Here is a 23,251-nt window from a genome sequence, read left to right on the forward strand (position 1 = left end):
GTATGGTTGTATAAGAGCCTCTCTATAATAATTGAAGATGTGCTGTTTCTCAAGATCCAGACTCTGTTGTTCCATATGCGACAAACAATTGAATAACAAGCTATTACAATTTTTAGCAACACTTGTTTCATCACTTTTCAACAATACTTAAATGGGACAAAACGGCAGTGAAAATATGTTTGCTTTGAAAAGCTTTGAATTGAACTTTTCAACCACCAGTAATATAAAAGCTCTTAAACATAATTGTAGGTGCATCCTTGTTCAAACCTTGTGGAAGTGTGGTAGTAACCATTATTACCGACTAAGATTGAAATTCTCAATCACAAGTATTGTTCAACTTCCCAAGAAACAATTACTTCCTCGAGAAAAGTTTCTGAGAGCTGTTTTACTGATTGTTTAATAATTGTCTTGATGAAATTAAAACTATTATGCAAGCTTTATTCGCCCAGAAATGGAGAATCTATTCAATAATAAACCATTTGATTAACGCAGTATTGTACTTGCTTATTCAATGACTTTACCTTGGCTATTAAACATTAATAACATTAAAACTACAAATGAACTTTAACACTTCACTTTTTGCAAAAAAATAAAATACTAAAACATCATGATTCTAGTATTTTATTTTTTTGCAAAAAGTGAAGTGTTAAAGTTCATTTGTTGTTTTAAACATACTCTAATAATCCCTCCCAAAGTTTAATATATTAATAACATTATAAATAGACTCTACAATGTGTATTCAACAAGTAAACCACCAGTTATCTATCGATCATTCAGAAATGCTTGTTCAGCGTTTGTTTAACAGGGATTTATAACGAGTAATAACTAAATCGTGGAAGAATAGTTGAAGAAGTTCTTATTACTTATGATCACCGTCATTCTAAAAATAGACTTTGTACAGTGTTAATTCAACAGTATGTTTTGATAAGGTGATTATTCATCTGTTTTTAAACTATAATAAAACTGATAGCTTGAATAAGTCTTACGTTTGAGACCATTCACAAGCAATGCTCAACAAAGATGTGTACATACACCGTAGGCAAGCAAAATACTTAGACAATGTTTAAACAACATATGTACGATAATTTGTTCGATTATCTTGTTATATCTTTAAATACTGCTCTTTATCTGCTGTTCTATGTAACCTTGGTTAGAGCAGTGGAGAAGCATGCGCCTGTAAATCGGAAGGTCCTGAGTTCGAGTCTCGACATCCCAACAATGTTTGATTGAATAATGAAGTGCCAAATTCCTAGGCATCCAGATATGAGTATTTCATGAAGTGCGCAAATAACTACCAATGTTTTTGCTGTTTCCATTATAAAATAAATGTTGATGAAACATTGAACAAACCGCTTTTTGTATGTTTATACAATTAATTCTATAAATAAATATGATGTCCAATTCAGTTAAACAAAACGCTTAAACAGATTGTGTTCAGCATGTGTTGTTGTTGAACTAATGCTGAACAAAGTCTACTATTTTGTACACTTGTTACCATGAGTAATAATGGCATCTACAACTTTTCTTCGACAATTTAGAAATAACACGATACGAAATCCTGTCAAACAAACGCCTAATAAGCATTGAATAAACATTATAAAGTCTACTTATAATGTTACTACTGTTTAACAGCCGAGGTAAAGTCATTGAATAAACATGTACTAAAATACGTTAATAAAATTGTTGTTGTTGAATAGATTCTCCATTTCTGGGCGAATAAGGCTTGAATAATAGTTTAATATCAATTATCAATCATTAGGCAACTAACAGCTTAATTAAACAGTTCTGAGAAACTTTTCTTAAAGCAAAAATTGTTTCTTGGGAGGTTATCAAATTTTTCTTTTAAACTACCAGAGCCTATAAGGCCAACTTTATTACCAGGGTAAAACCAAACTAGAACAAACGACTGAATCAAAGCTGAAGGACCACTTTGGTCAACCTCTTAAATTGTAAACCGATTTCCATGTAAAACAAAATAAGTATATAAACACGAATTTAATGCAAAAAAAAGGTAGGTGGGCTGGTCAAGTGCGTATCGATTTGGCGAGCGTGGGGCAGAACCGAGGATGGAGAGATGCGGCTACGAACCGAGTATTGTGGCGTGAAATTGTTCATTTAGTGTTATCCATTGGCGTAAATACGGGGGGGTGGGGGGTGTCTAGGGGGGCTTAGACCCCCCTAGAAAAGTTTAAGCCCCCCCCCTAGAAAAGTTTAACTCTCATGCTAAGCATACACATTACTTAAGGTATTTTTTCGATCAGAAGAGTCAAGTCCTAGATTTGAGTTCAAGTTACGCTAATGGTGTTATCTGTTTGGTTAACTAAATAAATGAATGAATACTGATTCGAAAAATGTGCATTTGTAAGTTTCAAGTTGGCATGTAACTTCAGCGTGGCATTACGTTTGCTGGAATTTGAATTTAAACGGCTGTTTTAGTGTTTTTTTTTGCCCCACGAATTGATTAGTTCAAGTCCTTCAATACGCTTTTGAAGGATAAATTGAACATATTTTTCGCGTGGAATACAAACTATGGGAGTACACGATACGATTCTCGGTGATAGTTTCCAAAGTTTTGTTGTTTATCGATCTGAAAAATGACCTAGCAAATAACACAAAATTACAACGAAAACAGCGAAAAACGTTGTTTCGAGTTTTTCACGATTTTTGCCAGGAAAACACGCAGGGACGCATTTTAATACACTTTCTATTATCTCGGGTGAAAAACAGCGTCCCAAAGCACGTCGTTTGTTCAAAACAAGGGTGGCGCGTTTTACCCCGACGGCACATTTTTTACCCAGTTCCCCTCTTTAATCTAAAGAGAAAGTCGATGTAGATAAATCGATCACAGATACGCCTGTACGATACTATACGCGAGATATGTACTCAAACACGTGGTACGCCTTCTCAGCGTGTGTGTGTAGATAAATTAATTAAAATAAATCAGTGTGTATTCATCCTTACACTATGAAAGATTGTTAGTATGTAGCCACTTTTGGTTTATCTAATATTTTTTCATTTGTGTTACAACAAATTACTCAAAGTTAGTATTAGCTGTTCATTTTATAATAGAAAATAAAAAATGACCATAAGACTCCAGATTTCTGAATAAAGCTAGCTCAGGCTCTGAGTAGAAATCTTTTACAGTATACTCGCAACTTGATGGGAAGCTTGTGTGCAAGGAAAACTATGACACATTGGATGATACAAACACGCCAAAATCGAAGCTGGTGAAATGTTCAAAAATGGTGTGGGTTTTTTTTTAAACAAACACGATGAGTAAAACTTGCGATTGTCGCAGATTCTGTTTAAACTTGCTGATATTATGATTCAATAATATAGGGGTCATGCACAAATTACGTCACGCTCCAAGGGGGAGGGAGGGGGTCAAGCCAAGCGTGACAACCCTTACAAAATTTTTGGAGGTCTCATACAAAAAACGTGACAAAGGGGGGGGGGGGAGGGGGTCTAAAAAGTTGAAATTTAGCGTGACATAATTTGTGTACCATCCCATAAGTTTTTTTTTAAATTGGTGAAGTAGGAGGGTGATTGCTCTATTCTACATAAAAAAGCTAGTCTACATGTCTCCGTGCACGGAGCCACAAATCAACGCAACCTTGACTTTTTTTGACTCCTGCTCTTTCGTGGGATAACACAAATTTGGGTTAACTGACTTACACTTTTCATTAGGTAGACAACAGTGAAAAAACAACTCGACGAAAAAATAAATCTACCCAGCGATGCCTTTGGGGCTATCCATTAATTATGTATGGGTTTATGGGGGAGGGAGGGTTTGAGATATCTTACGCGCCATACATTTTTTTTTTAATTTTCATACAAAAAAGCTTACTATGGGGGGAGGGGGGTTGAAAAACCCCGAAAATTGTCTTACGTAATTAATGGATCGCCCCTTTTGAAGTCTCCGCAGATCCCAAATTTGACTTATTCCATGGACATTCGACGCTGGGTCAATGCATCTCTCTCTGTTTTTGACAACAATGCTGCTGCGAGGGAGGCAAAACAACCCAACCGTGGGTAATAACTAAATGCAGTCTACCCAAATCAGATTTTTTAAAGAACTTAGTTTTTGGGTAGTTTGATCTCTACGTGTATCGAATTCAATGATTGAAAATATTTCTCTGTGCTAGCCACCTATCGGACAGTAGTTAAACATTGAATCGATAAAGCAGATTTTGCAATGTGCTGAATACACGACTAAAATTTGCCACTAATCTGCTTAACCCAAGAGCAGAGTTGTTAAGACATATAAAAACAACGGAAATATATAATTTTCTATTGATTATCGTTTGAGTCACTTTAAGAACACATGTGCTGCTACTATATATAAGCATTATTCTGATATCTGTTTCTATATTAGCTCTGGCTTCACGGTGCAGGCAAAACTTAAAATAATATTTTTATGGAGCTTTTATATTTTCGCTATGAAAAATATATCTTTATTTAGTATAATAAAACATATATTTTAGAGATGCAACTATAGTTACAATAGTGCTATTTTAAATGCAAAGGAGCTTAAAGTTTGATCGACACTAATTATTTCAATCAATAAAGTGTCGTAAATAAATCATCAATCATCCGAAGTCAGCCAAAATTTACCTGTATATCGATGGTACTTAGATAAATAGCTTTTGAGGTTCATATCAACAACGCAGGTTGCTACAATTTAAGACAAAAAGGCCGTAAAGGGACTGCCTGCTAAAAGTACACCCTTCCTACATCATAAGCCCAGAGGTTTTAATTAAAGGCTACATTCAGGAATGATGATTGCACCTATAGACAATGTTAATTATTTTTTGCCAAACTTAACTTTTACCATAACATAGTTTGAAATTATCATTTAAATTCTATGGAGTATAAAACACAGAATATGCGTGGTGTAAACGGCACCTTCAATAGCTCTGAGAGAAATTGTTATATTCTCCCAAACTAATTATTTTCATCCCAACGATCAATTTTACTGGATTACGGAACTATGGTAAAATTTAGTATTTTAGAAGATCACCAGAGATATTCATTGACACCATCCCAAATTCTGATTCCACAATTGGGACAATTCACCTCCCAAACAGATGATTTCTATTAATCTGTTAATAGAGTTGGGTAGACTAAATAAATTTCGATTGTCGAAGATTGTTCCGGCCTTTGAACATTCAATCAACCTCTAAATACTAACTGTAGATCCTCCTAACCAATTTTAAATTAATCTCTATAATTAGCAATGTGCTTTTCAAAGTCAACTTTAAATTTCGGATACTCATAGAGAAAAACAAGAATATTCTATTTTTACGACAGTGTTAAATTCTAATATAATTTATTTAAAATACATATACAATAGTATTTTCTTCACTTTCCTCTCTTTCGTTAAATTATTTAAACTTAACAATCATGTTCATTCCTGACACAGATTTTGATTGCAAACTGAACCGTCGATTCCACATTATACACAACGCCTCATTATTTTAGGTAGTTTTTCTTCCGAATTTCCGATAAGGCAGCATTTGCAAATTTTAGTATATGATTTGTTCATTCACATTTGTTTACAAAATCATCAAATGTTTCTTCTCAAGAAAACATTCATACGTGAAAAACTCCTTCGTACTAATGAACTAAGCTATGAATTACTCTATACCTAAGTCGAAAGATAGATGGTTTGTGTTACTTTTAATTTAGTTTCATAATTTATTGGCATCTTTAATCGTCACATTGTAGTATGTACTAGGAAACATGTCCCTCGACTGGAAAGGGGGAGGATCAATATTATTACACTTTGCACGATTATATTTACATTCCATGGGTCCAGCAGAAGAAAAACGTTTCAGATGATTCAAAATGGCCTAATATGTGAGAGGATCTAGAGGAAGGCGCTTCCGAATGTTATGTGATTGATTTGATTTTTCTCAGCGTATTGTGTTCTCACTAGAAGTATGGTGTTTTTGTGTAGATAAGTGTAATTATTTGAATATCACAATTGACTTTTGATTTGTTTAAAATATTTATTGACTTTTTTGTTTCACGATTGAAATATTCTTCTTGTTCTGATGGTTTTGTGATCTAACATTTGATTTGTCAAATTTGAAAATGATTTGTGCACTTTGATGATGTCTTGCTATTTAAATATGCTATGTAAAATAATCTTCTATCATGATTGCAACTATAAAGATGCTTACGATTTTTACGCCACATTTTGTTCACTACAATTCCTGAAAATCTCTTCCTAAGCAATTACTGTTTTTGAGCGCACCTGACTGTTACGTAACGTTGAATGAAGGAAGCTTAATTCTCAACAGTTGATTATCTACACAAATTTCTGACTTGATATACTCTTTCGAACTTTTATCGGTTTTGGTATCTCACCGATAACGAATGTTCAGTGTCGTACTAAAAACAAACTCGAACCACCGCCAGTCCGGATTAGTAGTGCCTAGACGGACGTCACCGGACTCGTGACGTCCCGGATTCGTTAGGAAGGCTGCAGCAAAATCCGCCAGGTGTACCAAGGTCTTCGTCGTTGGCTGTATAGTGTGGATCAGAACTTCTGGTCGGTTGTCGTTATGTAGTCTCCGGCTCTCGATCGACTTCGTGTGACCAAGATAGGAGTTTTTGGTTTGGGAGTTTCGGTTAGTTTGATTTTGACGCGTCCGGTTTCCGGCGAGTACACCGGACTGTAACGATCGGACTTTGGCGATGTCGGTACATAAATGGGACTATATCGTTTGGGTTTGGGTGAGTCTACTGACTCTGGGTGGAGTTGGTTGGGGTTGCCGTTAGGCGGTAGGAACACTTCTTCGTCTTGGGATGGCACATTGTGATTGGGATGGTGAACTCCTGCTAGGTCACCATTTCCGACAGGCCCATTTCCGTTCTGTAGCGGAACCGTATTATTATTGTTGTTCTGAGGCACATTTTCATACAGGCTTTCTTTACTCTTGTTTCTGTCGGCTGTGATTGGTTTGAACGATTCCATGGTGGGTTTATCTAGTGAGGTACGTTCTGGTTTTGCTGGTGGGTAGTTGTTGGGCTTATCGCTGAAGACTTTCTGATAATCAGACTTGTCCCGATCGTTCATCAGAGGTGCTTGCTCTGGAATCTTGTGTCCATTCTTTTCCAATGGTTTGCCGAGAAGATTCTTATCCATATCAAGCATTTCTCGTCCCCTAGCGGCTTCCAGATCTGCTTTGCCACGACGATTCCTAGAGTTTGGTTTCCGCTTGCACATCACTAAAACGATCAAGGAAACCAGTATTATTCCAAGAATTGCCAATAGAATGTAGGTTCCTTGGCTATCTGCATCAGCACGGGTAGGTTGTTCGGAAATGTTGGCTTTATGTTCTTCAGTTGGGCTCTCGGTACCTCCGGTAGTACCTTTACTGACATCAACAGCTCCAACAAATGGTACAATTCCTTCCGTAGATTCAGTACCTTCCGATGCCGTTGTATCATCGTCAAGACCTTTACCGAAAATGCCCAAACCATTCGGGGGAGTTATGGGCTTTTCTTCACTGGTGCTGTCTTCAAAGTCTGTTTCAGAAAGTGGACCTTCAGTAGCCTCCTCAGCTCCGATTCCGCGTGATCCAAAAGGCATCACTCCAGCACCACTTCCACTACCCTCATCTTCGTCATCTTCGACAGCATTCTGAATCTGACCGACTCGGACATTGTCGCCAGTATATTCACCAGATCCTTCAACTGCCGACAAATCAGCAACTTTTCTAGCTTCAACCTTTTCTTCTTCCCCAATCGAAGAACCATTACCAGACCCATCATCCAATTCTTCATCGTTCTGTATCTCGATCGGTGGATCTTGAGACTTTACCTTCTCCCCAACTGGCAAGTACTCTTTCTTGAAGTCATCCTCATCTTCGTCTTCGTCATCACCTAAATGTGCTTGATCTCCCATCATCAAATCGTTCTCGTCTTCATAGTCATCCCAGTTGTATCCACCGTTCCTTCTAGCATCATTGCAAACATCTGACTGTTTGATCTGCAGCCACGGTTTTCCCTTAAATTCTTGAGGTGCACTGCATTTGATATGTTGATCGGACCACACGTGATTCGTTGTCAGCCAGTTTCGAATGTGCAGCGTTTCGCAAGTGCAGTTTATCGGATTATTCGCCAGCTCGATGGATCGTAGGTTCTTCAGCTTCATCAAGTAAAGCGGCAGATAAGTGATTTCATTGTGCGACAAATTCAGCGATTCCACGTATTGCGGGATCTTGACCAGCTTGCCGGACGTGATTCGATTCTGGCTGAGATTGAGTCGTCGTATCCGCTTGCCCAGGTGGCTCACCTCCGACAGATGGTTGTTGGAAAGATCCAGCTCGGTGATGTTTCGAATATTTTCCAGCTGGGCTGGGATCTTTTTCAGTTCCAAGCCGGATAGAACCAGCCGTTTGATGGGCAAGCTCTTATCAATGCTCCGCAGTCCAGATACGCTGGTACACGTGATACTGGCGTCATTGCACTCACAACCCTTGGGACAGATGTACGACGATGAGGAAGAAGCCGTGATGGCGTTGAGCAGTACCAATAGTGCCACCAGTGCCAACCGAGGCAGGTGGCGGTGGGAAGTCGTTGACGACGACGCCACTCCGGACGACGTCATCGTTATGTTGAGTCGGGCAACGGCGAGGTATGGAGGCACTGGATCTGGAAATATAGAAAAAGGGGAATTTGATAAGAACGGTTGTATTTACATTGGATGTCATAAGAAAGATGTTTATTTTATTTGAAATTATGATAGATTAACTTCCGCATTCAGTATTTGGATTTAACGTCAGCAATCTCAGTAAATTGAGCAGCTGTTTCGTAAACACTCTTACGAGTAAATTTCATTTATTAGGTTTTCAGAAATTTGGACTGGAAATAAGGAAATTTCCGTAAATTACACACTTATCAAGCAAAATGTATTCTTTGAAATTATTAGGTCTCAAATGGAACAGATTTTGCTTCTAGTAGACTTCCAATAATAAATTGAGAAACACGAACCTGATCTTTTTTATATTGGCATTATGTTTCAACTTGGACAGAACTGACTTCCCAGCCTAGTGTTTTATGGGCATTTCAACAGTTATTAAATGAGGGTTTAGAAATCCCAAAAAATGATGGACGTCATATTTGAATCATCCCTAAGAACTAATACACTCAAACTTTTACAGCTGCCTTCGCTGAATAAAAGTCGTGCGCCACTTTAACTCTAATCAGATACACTAATTTCAAATACTTTAATGTGATTTTTACAATTTTCACGACGCGAATGATACTAACAATAAATTAGTTGCTGTTTGCGTATTTTGGGATTTCGTAATATTCGGAATCAGGAAGGGGATTTCCGTTGAAATTTTGAATTTTGGGAAAATGTATTTTATGATTTCCATGGGAATTACGATCTAGCAGATCTGGAATTAAAAATTGAGACTAGATAATACCATGCCCACACAGTTACGGATCACCCACAGTAACGGATCACTTTGGCGTTCAACATCGGATAACTCGCTCAAAACATAAACGTAGACGTGAAACATATTTTTCCCATGTTACACTATTTGTCTTCTACCATTTGTAATGTTAAGCACAACATTCAACCGCTAAATAACGGTGTATTTGACATATGTTTAATTGGTATCACACAGCTACCATTATATGGTCATTTTCTGTAAGAAGTGCCGTCAGCATTCATAAGCTCCCACAGGTGGTAAAATTCAAATGTTATAGCATAAAACATGCTCGTTTGCTTCGATTTAGTATGAATTCATCTTTGGAAAACATTTTTCTTGATTGTTGATTCTTAATACCGAATATTGGCACTTCTAACTAGTGATCCATAATATGGACCAGGAAATGATTGTTTACCACGGTTATGGATCACTTTCAAAGAATCTAGATTTCTGTCATTTTAAGCATTGGATTCGACATTTTCAGATCATAGTAATAAAAATAAAACTCATAAAACATCAAGGTTTGTAAATTTTATTATTTAGCAGACAAAAATGGGTGGAAAACCTGATGTAGAGCGTAAACAGTTCATGTCTCAGTAACTACAATGCAGTATCACACAAAAAAGGGAATTTCACCCTTGTTTCCAGCTCTAACACTGCTATTTTTTGCAGTAATATGTGACACATTGTTAACTTTCGCCAAATCATGCAATACAGATGCATTGAGTTGAAAATCTATTGATTTTGCGCACTGATCCGTAATATGTCACAATTTGATCCATAATATGAAAATTGATCCATAATATGGTTTTCAGAACCCGATACAGTTTTTAATTTTTATGCGATCCTATGTAAATATTACACTCAAAACAGTTTACTAACCGAAGTTCCAATTTGAAACGATTCTATTCGTGCTTTCAAATTACAATTTTTCGTTTTCCATGTCGTTTTATTGAATTTTATAGGTTGGACACCACACTATTTGATCCATAACTGTGGGGTCATGGTATATTGGAATTTCGCTGTTATATTGAGATTATTGGTTAGAGTTCTTGATTTTCTTTAAAGTTGTGGAATATCCATAGATTTTTTAAGATTCCACTGCAAACCCTTCAATTACAATGTGTACCATTGGCAATTATTAATTCCAGACGAATTACTGGAATAGGGTCCTAAAGCTCTGTTCCAATCTTAATACTGAACGTTTAAGTTTAGGCCAGAAACACATGTTTATTCAATTTTGAAGTGTTTTTTGTTGGTTTAAGTCCAAAAAAACATTTTTTTCTATTTGTTTTTAGATTTTGTCACACTCCAGTGGAAATTTTTTGGCGAAGTGAATGTCATTGTTGCCTGAAAATAGAAAATCACCAGCACTTATACATTGAGGGTATACATTCGCCCAATTGGTTCCTTGTGTAAATGCAGCTGATCTGGCGATACTAGAATAGCAACCATGGGCGACCAATTAAGCTCACGCTCAAGATAGAGCAGTCATTTGAGCGGAAAAATTTGTCAAAGTAGTAGCATGCACACTAGACAGTTTCACAAAAATCAAAATTTCTGGGATTCAACCAGTCCCCCTCAAGTCCTAGTTGCAATATTAAAACAAACTACCAGACAAATTTTCATCCAATTTGGAGAAGATTAGGAGGTGCCTCAAGTCGAATTTGTGTTTTTTGGCTATTTTTTACATTGAAAAAATTATAACAAGAATTTGTAAAAATAAAAATCAGAATGAATACCACTAGTTGAATGTATTATTAATACCTTACAACTTTTGAGAACACTGTATGCCGATTAGAGATGGTTTTGACCTCATAAAATTGATTTCTGTTAATTTAAGTACCTGTAAAACATATATTTCTCTACAGTTTTTGTTCTACGAGATTCTAAACCACATGCCTAATCATATAAGTTCAATCGTAGTATCATTCCTTTGTCATTTCTGAACGTTATTGTAGTACATCATTTTTTTATCCGAATTACAGATAAATTGTAAAAAATCGTCGGAAATACGACATTCCTCAATCCCCTGCATTTAGAGCTGCCGCCAAATGGCGCAATTGCTGACATGTTACAAAATTGAACATAGTAGCTTTGCTTTTTCAATGATGGATGATGATTGAAGAAAACATCTAGCAAATGTCATCAACGCAGTCGTGTTTCAAACAACATTCGCATTTGATGCCAAGCATTTACATATGTGATATAGCCCCGAGGTCAAGCTTCATGACTACTGATCTTGAGGATCAGAGTTTGATTACGCGAGTTCATTTAGAGTGTTCTTTTTTTTTTCAATGGACCAAATGACTTGAGGCCAACAAATTTCATCACGATTTATTGTTCAAAAGTGTATCTTGTGGCTGAGTCTTAATCAATAGAACTCACAAAAATCTCCCACTCCTAAGTGAATGAAGAGAAATGCTCAAGTAGTGATTTGCGCCTTTAGTCCTTTTTCAATGCTGCATATAATAAATATTGGCTTCACTCGAAAAAAAGAATCAAACTCTGATCCTCAAGATCGGTAGTCGAGAAGCTTGACTTCGGGGCTATATCACATATGAAATTGCTTGGCATCAAATGAGAATGTTGTTTGAAACACGACTGCGTTGATGACATTTGCTGGATGTTTTCTTCAATCATCATCCATCATTGAAAAAGCAAAGCTACTATGTTCAATTTTGTAACATGTCAGCAATTGCGCCATTTGGTGGCAGCTCTAAATGCAGGGGAATGAGGAATGTCGTATTTCCGACGATTTTTTACAATTTATCTGTAATTCGGATAAAAAAATGATGTACTACAATAATGTTCAGAAATGACAAAGGAATGATACTACGATTGAACTTTTACGATTAGGCATGAGGTTAAGAATCTCGTAGAACAAAAACTGTAGAGAAATGTATGTTTTACAGGTACTTTAATGAACAGAAATCAATTTTATGAGGTCAAAACCATCTCTAATCGGCATACAGTGTTCTCAAAAGTTGTAAAGTACTAATAATACGTTCAACCAGTGGTATTTATTTTGTTTTTCATTTTTCAAAATTCTAGGTAGAATTTTTTGAATGTAAAAAATAGCCAAAAAACACAATTTCGACTTGAGGCACCTCCTAATCTTCTCCAAATTGGATGAAAATTTGTCTGGTAGTTTGTTTTAGTATTGCAACTAGGACTTGGGGGTGACTGGTTGAATCCCAGAAATTTTGATTTTTGTGAAACTGTCTAATGCACACGATCTGTGGTGTTATTTGATAAAACACGAATTTATCAAAAAAATTAGGATCCTATTTACGAATGATATTTTGGCCTCCTTTAAGAATCTTTAGAAGTGGGAATCTGAGCACAGCGTGTGTTAGAATCTGGGAATGTTGGAATTCTGACGGTAATATTTAGGATTCCATTATGAATAGGTGCGATGAGAATTTTTAGGACACCAGTAAAAATGTGTATTCAGGATTACTGGAATTTTGGTGGAATTGCTGGAGCAAATCTTGGTTGTCCTGTTAGCAATGTTTCGAATTTAAGTGAACATTTTCTGAATAATGGTGATACTCTACCGGGAGTCTGAAGATACTCTTCAGACTCCCGGTAGACATTTTTGAGATTCCCAACGCAATTTCCAAAACTACAACTGAAATTCTTACACTCCTCACGGAATCTCAAATATAATAACCGATTTCTAAAATTACCGCAAGGAAACCGAATGAAATTTCAATTAGAAGTGGAACTTTTGATTGTCTGCTGGAATCGAATAAATACTACCGAATTACTGAAAATTTCCACCAGACTTACACATTCCCATTGGAAATTCAAAGATTTTCACCAAATTTTTCAGAAGAACCATTATGTAGTCAACTTTCTCTTACTCGATATACGGTATCTCGATATCGAGTTAGAGATTCATAACAAAAGTTGGTTTTTATGGTTACCTCGATGGCCCCTTGGGTCACATTTGCACTGATTTTGTGTCCGTCATTTATGTAAGTCGATGGTCCCTTCAGATCAACCTATGAAAATTCAACTGTATAGAAGTAGTTGGAACCGTCGACTGGTACTTGATGTTACTAATTTATTCGGCTATCTCAGTCTTAATGTTTTACACGATTTTATTTAATTCTGCCCTTGACTGTATTGAAGTAATAAAATTATTGTAAAAAATGGAAATATCTCAAAAACACTCTCTTTGAAATTTTGACATCCGTTTTAACTAATACTGTTCTATGTTGCCTGAAAATTTGAGCTTGCTATTTTTGCGCTTTTGGAGTTATTAAGTTTTTCAATGTTTCTGTTTGTAATATTCTTATCAGCAAAAAAATATTATTTGACATGGATATCAAACTTGGCAAAAAATATTGTTTTTCACTAATTTGGTCTTATTTTGCCAAAAACTCGAAAACAGTAGGCTGTGTGATTTTAGTGTCTTTGAGAGAATTGTTTCTTTTATCAAAACAACTTTACCGAACATGCCAAGGCTCTAGAACGTAATAGTGAAAAGTAAAATAGTGGCGCCACCTATGCGGACGATTTACGAACTATCCGTTTATGTCAGTAGATGGTCCTCTTTATTACAAAAAAAAAAACTTTGGCAGAAACACCAAATGCCGGAAATACTTCTTTACCGAGATATTAATTTCGTTCCGCCAGATTGCGTCCCTGGCCAATAGTGCAGTGTTCTCAGAGTTTGTCAAGTTACGCAAGAATATAAAAACAAATAATCTGAAGAATTTATTTTTGCTTTTTTTTTAATAACTTCAAGTTAAATCACTGTAAAATCATCTTCTATTTGAACAAATTAATGGAGAATTTTGGGAGCTGCTATTGAAAAAAAAACTCATTGATCTGTGGAATTCTTATGAAGTGACTTCTGAAAAACATTATGTAAAAATCCATCTGAAGTTATTAGTACAATATTTGGAAATAAATGTATAAATAGGGGGAGATCCCCCAGTACCGGACACTTAAGCCACTAAATTCATAATTCGAAAAATATTGATTTTATGGGCTCGTGTTACCCATTTATGATAAATATTACAGTGGGATTCCGTTTTTGGCATGCTCCGTTTTTGGCATGCTCCGATTTTGGCACCCCCCGATTTTGGCAACAAAATGGATCCGTTTTTGGCAACATTTTTCAATTCCATTAAAATTTGTAAATTTTTGTAAATATTATCGTGTCTGTTGCTTTAGTCACTTGAATAGCATGTCAACTCTACACCGATTACATTCTAGATCTCCTTTTTCGTCGATGTTTCCCTAAATCTCACCAACTACTAAGGACTCGCGTACGCGCTTATTTACTTCAGAATGGTCATTGGTCATACATAGGCAACGTTTCATGACACCAATAATCTCCACCAGTATCTCAACTTAAAACCAATCTCTTTTCATAGGCATTCATATTGAGTGACCAGCCCACTTGAGTCTGCCAGTAGGTGATACAATAAAAAAACACTGATCTTCAAATTTGGAACAGCTTGTCTGAACAAAACACCAGCACCGACATAAGAACAACGAAAAATCTATGACTTACACAGAGTTACAATCATAAATTTTGTCTCGCTGTCTTTATTATTATGGATTTATATACATTGCGTATGTAAAAACACACCGCAATCATAACTTTTTTTTTAATTTCATTTAATAACATGACAAATGCGAATACAGTCCAAATTACAATTTATTTTTAATAATACCATTGAAGCTGCGATAAATACGACTGAGAGTGTTTTTACTTTTTGTCTGGGGTATTGGTGTGTATATTGATCTTTCTGCGTCAACTATTTAAAGCTAAGTTCTCTCTTTTTTATAGACTCTATAAGGCGTTAGATTTGTAAAGAGACGATCCAGAATTCTGTACAAGATTGTTAATCAAGGATACGGGTCTCAACATCATCAAAATGTTCCTTACGAGCTGAGTCTATGAGTTTCCTAACTGTAACCTGGAGAACCCTTAAGGGATTCTTCGTTCTTGTGGGACTTTTAAGAAATTTTAACGAACTCATGAGGATATCTGCAGATTCCACGTGGACACTGAGAGCTTCTTGAGGGATCTTCAGAGTGTATAACTGGTGTTGGAGTATTATGTCCAAAAGCTGGTGATTCCTAATAAACTCTAGGGCGTCCTGTAAATTATAAGCGGGATAATGTGAATTTCTAGTAGTATTTTTAATATTTCCCGCGAAAGCTTGAGGATTTTGAAAAGGTTCCTAGCGGAATTTGAGGTGTGCTAGTGGTAGCCTAATAATAATAAACTTTTAATTTTTTTTCATCGGAGACTTGAGAATTTTCGGCAACATCGCAGCGGAATTCCAAGATGTTAATTCATAGCAAAATCCTTAGCAAGATCCTGACAACTCTATGCAAGATCCTACGGATGCTTGGCAAAATGCTTCAGAGCTCAAGCGTTTTTTCTGTAGATTTCTTATGAGAACCTGAAGATTCTTATAAGGTTCTTGAGGTTTCATAACAGGATCCTGTAAATTTCAGTTTATTTCATAAGGCAGGTGTAAAACATATATCAAGCTGAATTAAAAATTATTTCAAGTAAAAATTAAATTCTACACAATTACAAGACATTTATGCATCTTCTCATGCTCATGTTTGCCCTTTTGATACAGTTAACCAATCATTATAAAATGCTTTACTTTATCAGAAACATAAATTGAAGGAACAATTCCAAACTTACCGAAATTTTCAAATTTTACGCTTAAGTCCAAAAGTTAAACTGATTTTAAATGTCCATTTAATTAGAAAAAAAAAAGGTCATGCCGTTTTACAATACCCAGCGCTCTTGATTCGCAAATACGTCTTTAAAAGAAAACATTTTTTTTTCGTTTTCTCTCATAGTTTTAAGAAAATGTCCAGTTCTTCAATAAAAGCCACTTATGCAATTATTGGTTTAACAAGGCCCTTTTATACAAAAATTATGCATAAAACTTCTAAAAAAAAATTGTTAACGTTGAGGCGTAAAAACGCGACCAGAAATTCGTTTGCCAGATTTAATATTACGGAGCTATAGATCCATAGCATAGTATAACCCTTCGGGAAAATGCTTCGAAGTGAACCTTTTCGAAGTCTCAACGCCTTATGATTCCACAAAAATGATGTATTAACATTGTAATGATGCTTTCAAAACCAATAGTTGAAAAATAAAATTTGAAATATGGGTTCCGATTTTGGCACGGTTCCGTTTTTGGCAACTGAAAATTTCAACTTTGTTGCCAAAAACGGAATCCCACTGTATCATTTTTATAGTGTACAAAAATAAATTTGAAAATATAAATATTTTGAATATTGCATTTTAAAGATGAGTTTTAGTACCAAATTGATCGATCTCGAAAGGTGGCACCCAATACCGGACAAGATCTGAAAATGCCTCGAATTCTGTAAATTTGATCATCATCGAATGTGTACACTATAGGAATAGTTTATAATTACCAATTCAATGCATTTGCTACATTTACAAGAATAATTTGAGTTTTTCTTAGTTTGCAAGATGCCTATCAAAAACCTCTTTCTTATATGATGAAAAATAGCACATTTTACGATGTTGTTCTGAATGTTCATTTTTCTTAATTTTATTGCATGTTTGATACCATAATCGACGAAATCCATGAAAAATGAATGTATTTTGAGACACTCGTGCAATAATTACAAAGATATCATATAACAAATCAAGCTGTCCGAGACTGAGGGACAGGAGGTGCTTCACCAAAATTGTAATTTGTCCATATTTAGTTCAATTAAAGCACAAAATACATTCATACTATCAAATTAGGATTATGTTCGATCATGCTTGCGGGATCCAAAGTATTTTTTCATATTCAAAATATTTACTAAATAGGCTCAAAATTAAGTGGATACGTCAATTTTTTAAAGATTTTCAACTTCAAAATCGAGGGTCTATTAAATTGAGGTATACCTGTAAGAGGTTTTGATTTGACTCAATCATATTATGTGCAAGAAAACTGATTATGAACTATTGAAATAATGTTCCTTAAGCTTCAACGTTGCAAGGAGTAAGCGAAACAAAATTAACCACATTTCACTATAAGCTGCCCTCAAACAATGTAGAAACAACTCATAGGGACGTTTCAGTGTAAAGGAAAAAGGCACAGAAGCATTTAGCATCAACAATAAGGATAGTACCGCTAGACGGGGCTTCTTTCGAAGCTTTCCCAATAAACTTTAGATTTGAGAACTTGGAGCTCTACGAATTATGAAGAAATATCAATAATTTTTGCATATCTATGAGTTCTATATCTATTTAATAAAATAGATTGGTGTTTGTATGTCACGAGTTGGTCTGAGTACAGGTAAATAGATTTACATAAATGTCTCACAGTTGCATTATTCCGTTATAAGTTTTAATAAGGTAAAAAGGTGTAATGCGCCCCCTTAAGGAAATACTGCTCTATCGCTTCATCACTTCTAAAGTTTCTTATGTCAAGGTGGTCATGCTCTGCACGCAACTATCTCTTTCCAGGTTGCTTCAAAAATAATATGTTTTTTGTAAATGGTCCCCATGTTTACGTTTCAAAACAACCCGGGCAATATGCCCCTTCCATAGAAAAAAGGCCCACAGCGTTGTAGAAATGTTTTCAAGGAGAATTCCACCACTTGATAAGCTTAAAGGGGTCCATTAGCAGTCGTCTTCCGGTAAATGTTTTTGTAATAAGTACAATAGTAAAGGATGAGCTCCATTCACGGCGAGGCTTGCTTATTGGACGCATAATTTTACGACAAAAACCTGATTTGCGATAACTTTAGTATTTCTATTGATTGTATATACTTCTCAAAAAACATATATGCGCAACATAATTTTCTTGCGAATATTTAAGATATGTGATCATATTTACGTGTAAAGGAAGCCTCAATCCAGTAAGAATGAAGAGGGGCGTATTGCCCCGTTGGGGCGTATTACAACGAGTTACCCTATGTGCAGTGGCGCGGGAAGTGGGTAGGACAGGTAGGACATGTACTACGCACAAAACAACCTGGGTAGGACAGTCAAAGGGTTGTCCTACCCACGATTCAACAAAAACAAAATCAGTAGAAAGCTTGATAAATAAATGAAACTATTTATCATCTGTTCAATATACATACAAACTCGATCAACGTCGTACTTATTCTCATGAAGAATGGAAGACATGATGAGGTTTTTCATAGTGAAGCGTGACATAATTTGTGCATGACACCCAAAAAATTCTGGCTCGTGTGAAGAACGATTGAGAACATCTATAGTGAAAATCTTGGGAAACTTGTTACAACTTGTTACTTGTTGAATAGTTACAAGAAACATCCTTTATCAGCATTTCTGAATGAATCAATGGATGGTTTCTTAAAAATATCAACGACCAACCCTGTATATGTTCTGTAGAGTATATCGGGTTCAGCAGACCCTTCAAGAATATCGTCTTAGATTCCCCAAGGAAAACCTTCAGAAATTATCATAGTGATTTCATTTAGAGTACCTTCAGGGTCTCCTAGAGCGATCTCTCGTGAAATTCTTCTAGAGATTTCTCTGTCAATTCTCTCAGAAATCTTTCCAGCGATTTATCAAAGCTTTATTTTGATTATTTTTCCAAAACTATCCTAGAATTTCCTCCAGATGCTTTTTCACTAATCCTTCAACCGAATTCACCAGTTGTCGCTGTAGGAGATCTTCTAAAAATTTTACAGAATTTCTCCCGAGGAAATCCACATATTGAAGATTTTTAGAAATAATAGCTTAAGAAAGTTTTTCAAGAAATTCTGCAAGAATTTCTCCAGGGATCCAGAAGTTCCTGGGCGGTTTTTCGAACAAACCTATTTCTCTCTAGGATTTTTTCCTGCATTTTATCCAAGTTTTCTCCAGCATTTAATCCAAATATTACCCTCATAGTTTTTCCAAATATTTCTTAATTGTTTTTTCTCAAAGCATGCCATGCAATCTTCAAAAAAGTAAATTTAAGTTTTATACCAGTTAATAGTAGTTTTTCCCAATAATTCCTCCAATCATTTCTGTACAATTTATTTCGCTATGTTGTCCAATGTTTTTCAAGAAATTCCTTTAATAAATCCTGCGAAATACTATCCCGAGATTCGATTATTTTTTTCTTTCGATTATCTCATCAAATTCTCTATTAAATCGTTTTAAACTGACTCGAAAGTCCAGGAGTTGTTTTAGAGGTCCTTGTTCATTTGAGATGACTTAAAAACTTACACAGATTTTATCAGGGGTTACCTTTGGATTTTTTTTTAAATACCTCACAGATTTATTTTTCAGAATTTGTTTCTTGGAATTTTCAAGACATACTTGAGAAAAGCCCATAGAATTGAAGGAAAGTGGATGAATTTCTGTAGAAATTTTAGGAGGAATCTCTGGTGCAATTACTGAGGGTATATTAAAATAAATTTCTATTTAAAATATTATATAAATCCTGAAAACATATAGGACATAGCGACTCCCTATAAACTCCTGTAGAAATTATTGATTGAATTTAAGAAGACCAGGAATCTTGGATGGATCTATGGATGAATCATTGGATAAAATTGTTGAGGAATTGAGACGTTCTTGGAAAATTTCTCAAAGATTTTTTTAGGAATATATAAGACTTCCGAAATATTCTTTGAAGCAGCCCTGTCGTGCTGCTTAGTCGCGCTTAGTCGACGACTAAGAAGCTTTTCTCAGATATTTTTTAGGAATTTTTCACTCGAAATCATAAAAAAATGTGCGAAATCAACGACAATCTAACGCCCCATAATACATCAATCGAAATTTCCTACCTATACCTACCAACGCTCTGGGGTATTTTTTTCCCATTTCATATAAAACTTCATATATAGAACAGGAGCATACTACCGCCCTGTAGAAAATCAATCGAAATTTACGAGCTGTATCAACGCCCTAGAGTAATTTCACCATTTCTATCGACCTGTAGAACATCGATTAATAATTCCATGCTTGATCAACGCTCTAGGGTAATTTGACCTTATTCCACGTAGATCAAAATTGAAAACTCCAAGCTGTATCAACGCCCAGGAGTAACTTTACTCTATCCTATACAGATCCGTAGCATCCTAACGCCCCTAATGACATCAATTAAAATAAAACAAGATTTTTCAACGTCAAGGAGTAACTTGACCTCCCTTATGTAGATCAAGTGCAACTTTACGTCCATCTATACGCCCCACATTACTTGAATATTCCTAGCATTATCAACGCCCTGGAGTAATTTGGAATCGTGCCATGTAAATCAGCTGCATCTAAACGCCCTGTGCGACAAACGGCAAGATGTATAAACGCCCTTGACTGATTTGACCTTGTCATACGTAGATTAGGTGACCCTCAATGCCCTGCATCGATTGTAAACTCCAATTTGTATCGACGCCCTAGAATAATTTGAACTTGTTTCATATAGATCAGCTGCATCTTAACGCCCTGTAGGACATTACTTTAAAATGTCAAGCTGTATAAATGCCCTGGATTAATTTGACATCATCCCATGTAAATCAAGTGCATTTTGACGCCCTGTATAACATCAATAGAAACTCCAAGCTCTATCAACGCCCTGGAGTAATTTGACCTAATCCCATATCGTTCAAGTACATCTCAACGTCCTATAAGACATCAATAGAAAATTCAAGCTTTATCAGCGTCCTGGAGTGATGTGACCTTATTTTACGTAGACCAAGTGCATCTTTACGCCCTGTAGGACATCAATTGAATATTCCAAGATTTGATATCGCCCTGGAGTGATTTGACCTTGTTTCAAGTAAATAAGCTGTTTTTAAAAACTTGTGGGACAAATGTCAAGTTGTTTAGACGCCCTCCACTAATTTGACCTTGTCTTACGTAGATCAAGTGCACAGGGCATTGAGCCTGTATCGATTGACAATACAATCTGTATTGACGCCCTGGGGTAATTTGACCTTTTCTCACGTAAATTTTAGATCAGGTACATATTAACGCCTGCAACACATCAATTGAATATTCCAAGCTGTATCAACGTCATGGAGTAATTTGGACTCGTGTCATGTAAACCAATTTCATATTACAGTCATCTGTCCCTTACTCGATATTGAAGGGACCATCGAGTTAGGGAGGTATCGACTTACAGAACACAAAACCAGTGCATCTGCAATCCAAGGGACCATCGAGTTAGCCATGAAAACCAAATTTTACTATGGTTCTCTAACTCGATATCGAGATACGGAATATCGAGTAAGGGAGAGTTAACTGTATTCGATATCTATTTTCCTTGTATTACGACCTTGATTTTCGTAGATCAGGTGCAACTTAATGCCCTGGATTCATTGAAAATTCAAAGCTGTATCAACGCCCTGGAATAATTTGACCTCATTCCATGTAGATTAGGTATATCCCAATCTCAATCCCAGATAGCCGTAGCGGTAAACGCGCAGCTATTCAGCAAGACCAAGCTGGGAGTCGTGGGTTCGAATTTTCTCGACTTCCCAGGGCATAGAGTATCTTCGTACCTGTCACACGATATACACATGCAAAAATGGTCATTGGCATAGTAAGCTCTCAGTTAATAACTGTGGAAGTGCTCATAAGAACACTAAGCTGAGAAGCAGGCTCTGTCCCAGTGGGGAAGTAACGCCAGAAAGAAGAAGGACATCAATCCAAATTCCAAGCTTTAGCAACGCCCTGGAGTAATTTGGCCTTATTGCACGTAGTTCAACAACATCTTAACGCTTTGTATAACATCAATCGATCAAGCTACATCAATGGTCTGAAGTAATTTTACTTCTGTCCATATTGATCTTTGCAAGATCTGGTGCATATTTACGCCCTGTTGAAAACCAATATAAATTTCTTAGCAGTATCAACGCGCTGGAGTAATATGATTTTATCTTTAAAAGATTGATGTCATCAAAATTTTCAAAATATATTAACGTCCTGGATATATTAGGTACATATAAACGTCTTCTAGGACACCAATTTTAAAATCTAGCCTGTTCAACGCCCTGTGATAATTAGAGCTTATCTTATGTAGGTCAGGTGCATCTTAACGCCCTTTAGGACATTAAAAGAATATTCCAAACTGTAATACCGCCCTGGAGTAATTTGATTTTAATCTATGTAAATCAGGTGCAACTTAACGATATGTAGGGCATGAATCGAAAATTCCAAGCTGTATCAATGCGCTGGAGTAATTTGAAAACCAATTAAATTTTGTTTGCTTTATGACCTTAACTAACGTATATCAAGTGATTTGGTCCTTTGGTTGCGTTATCTGCTCTTGCGGGAATGAGCGATCCAATCAGAATCAATGTTGATAAGCGTATTGGGTATGCCGAGCAATTTATTTATTATATTGGTGAGTTCTTTCCGTTTTAAATGTTGTTTAAATATCTATGTTTTGTCTCATATTATTTTTCCATACTATTTATCAAACGATTGTGCTACTTTTCATCGTCGTTTCCGCGAATAACAGTTTTCCGAATAACCCTTTTCCTCGAATCCCATTTTTCCGAATGACCTATGACCTGTCTCTTCGAGAAGTGATGCAGTTCATGAAGGTGCAAGAATAGTTCTCAGTGACAGGGTGCGTACCAGATGACTGGTCCGTTCACTACTCTGAAATGTAGGAAATTATGAAACGGGTTATTCGGAGAACAGACATTCAAGGGACTGACGACGTTCGAGGTAACGACATTTGGGGAATCATTGTTTAGGGCAAAGTAGCACAATCCCTTAATTAAATGGATATTACGATATAAAAGCATTTGCCTACAGGGCTATATGCGCTTGATCCCTAATTTTTTCGGTATTATTAAATAAATTGTTG

The 23,251-nt window shown here is 36.0% G+C and overlaps 1 protein-coding gene across 4 annotated transcripts in view; it reads right to left on the reverse strand.

The window, feature by feature from the left end:
- Nucleotides 1-5,297: 5,297 nt before the first annotated feature.
- The window catches only part of LOC5575822 (protein windpipe), a 94,336-nt gene continuing 76,382 nt past the window's right edge, over nucleotides 5,298-23,251 (reverse strand). For all 4 annotated transcript variants that reach the window (XM_021842554.1, XM_001662197.2, XM_021842553.1 and 1 more), the window contains exon 3: nucleotides 5,298-8,664. In XM_021842554.1, the coding sequence (XP_021698246.1) occupies nucleotides 6,545-8,620 (2,076 nt within the window). In that variant the 5' untranslated portion in view covers nucleotides 8,621-8,664 and the 3' untranslated portion in view covers nucleotides 5,298-6,544. The remainder of the gene's footprint in view (nucleotides 8,665-23,251) is intronic.

This window comes from Aedes aegypti, chromosome 2, assembly GCF_002204515.2.
Source record: "Aedes aegypti strain LVP_AGWG chromosome 2, AaegL5.0 Primary Assembly, whole genome shotgun sequence".
Taxonomy (NCBI): domain Eukaryota; kingdom Metazoa; phylum Arthropoda; class Insecta; order Diptera; family Culicidae; genus Aedes; species Aedes aegypti.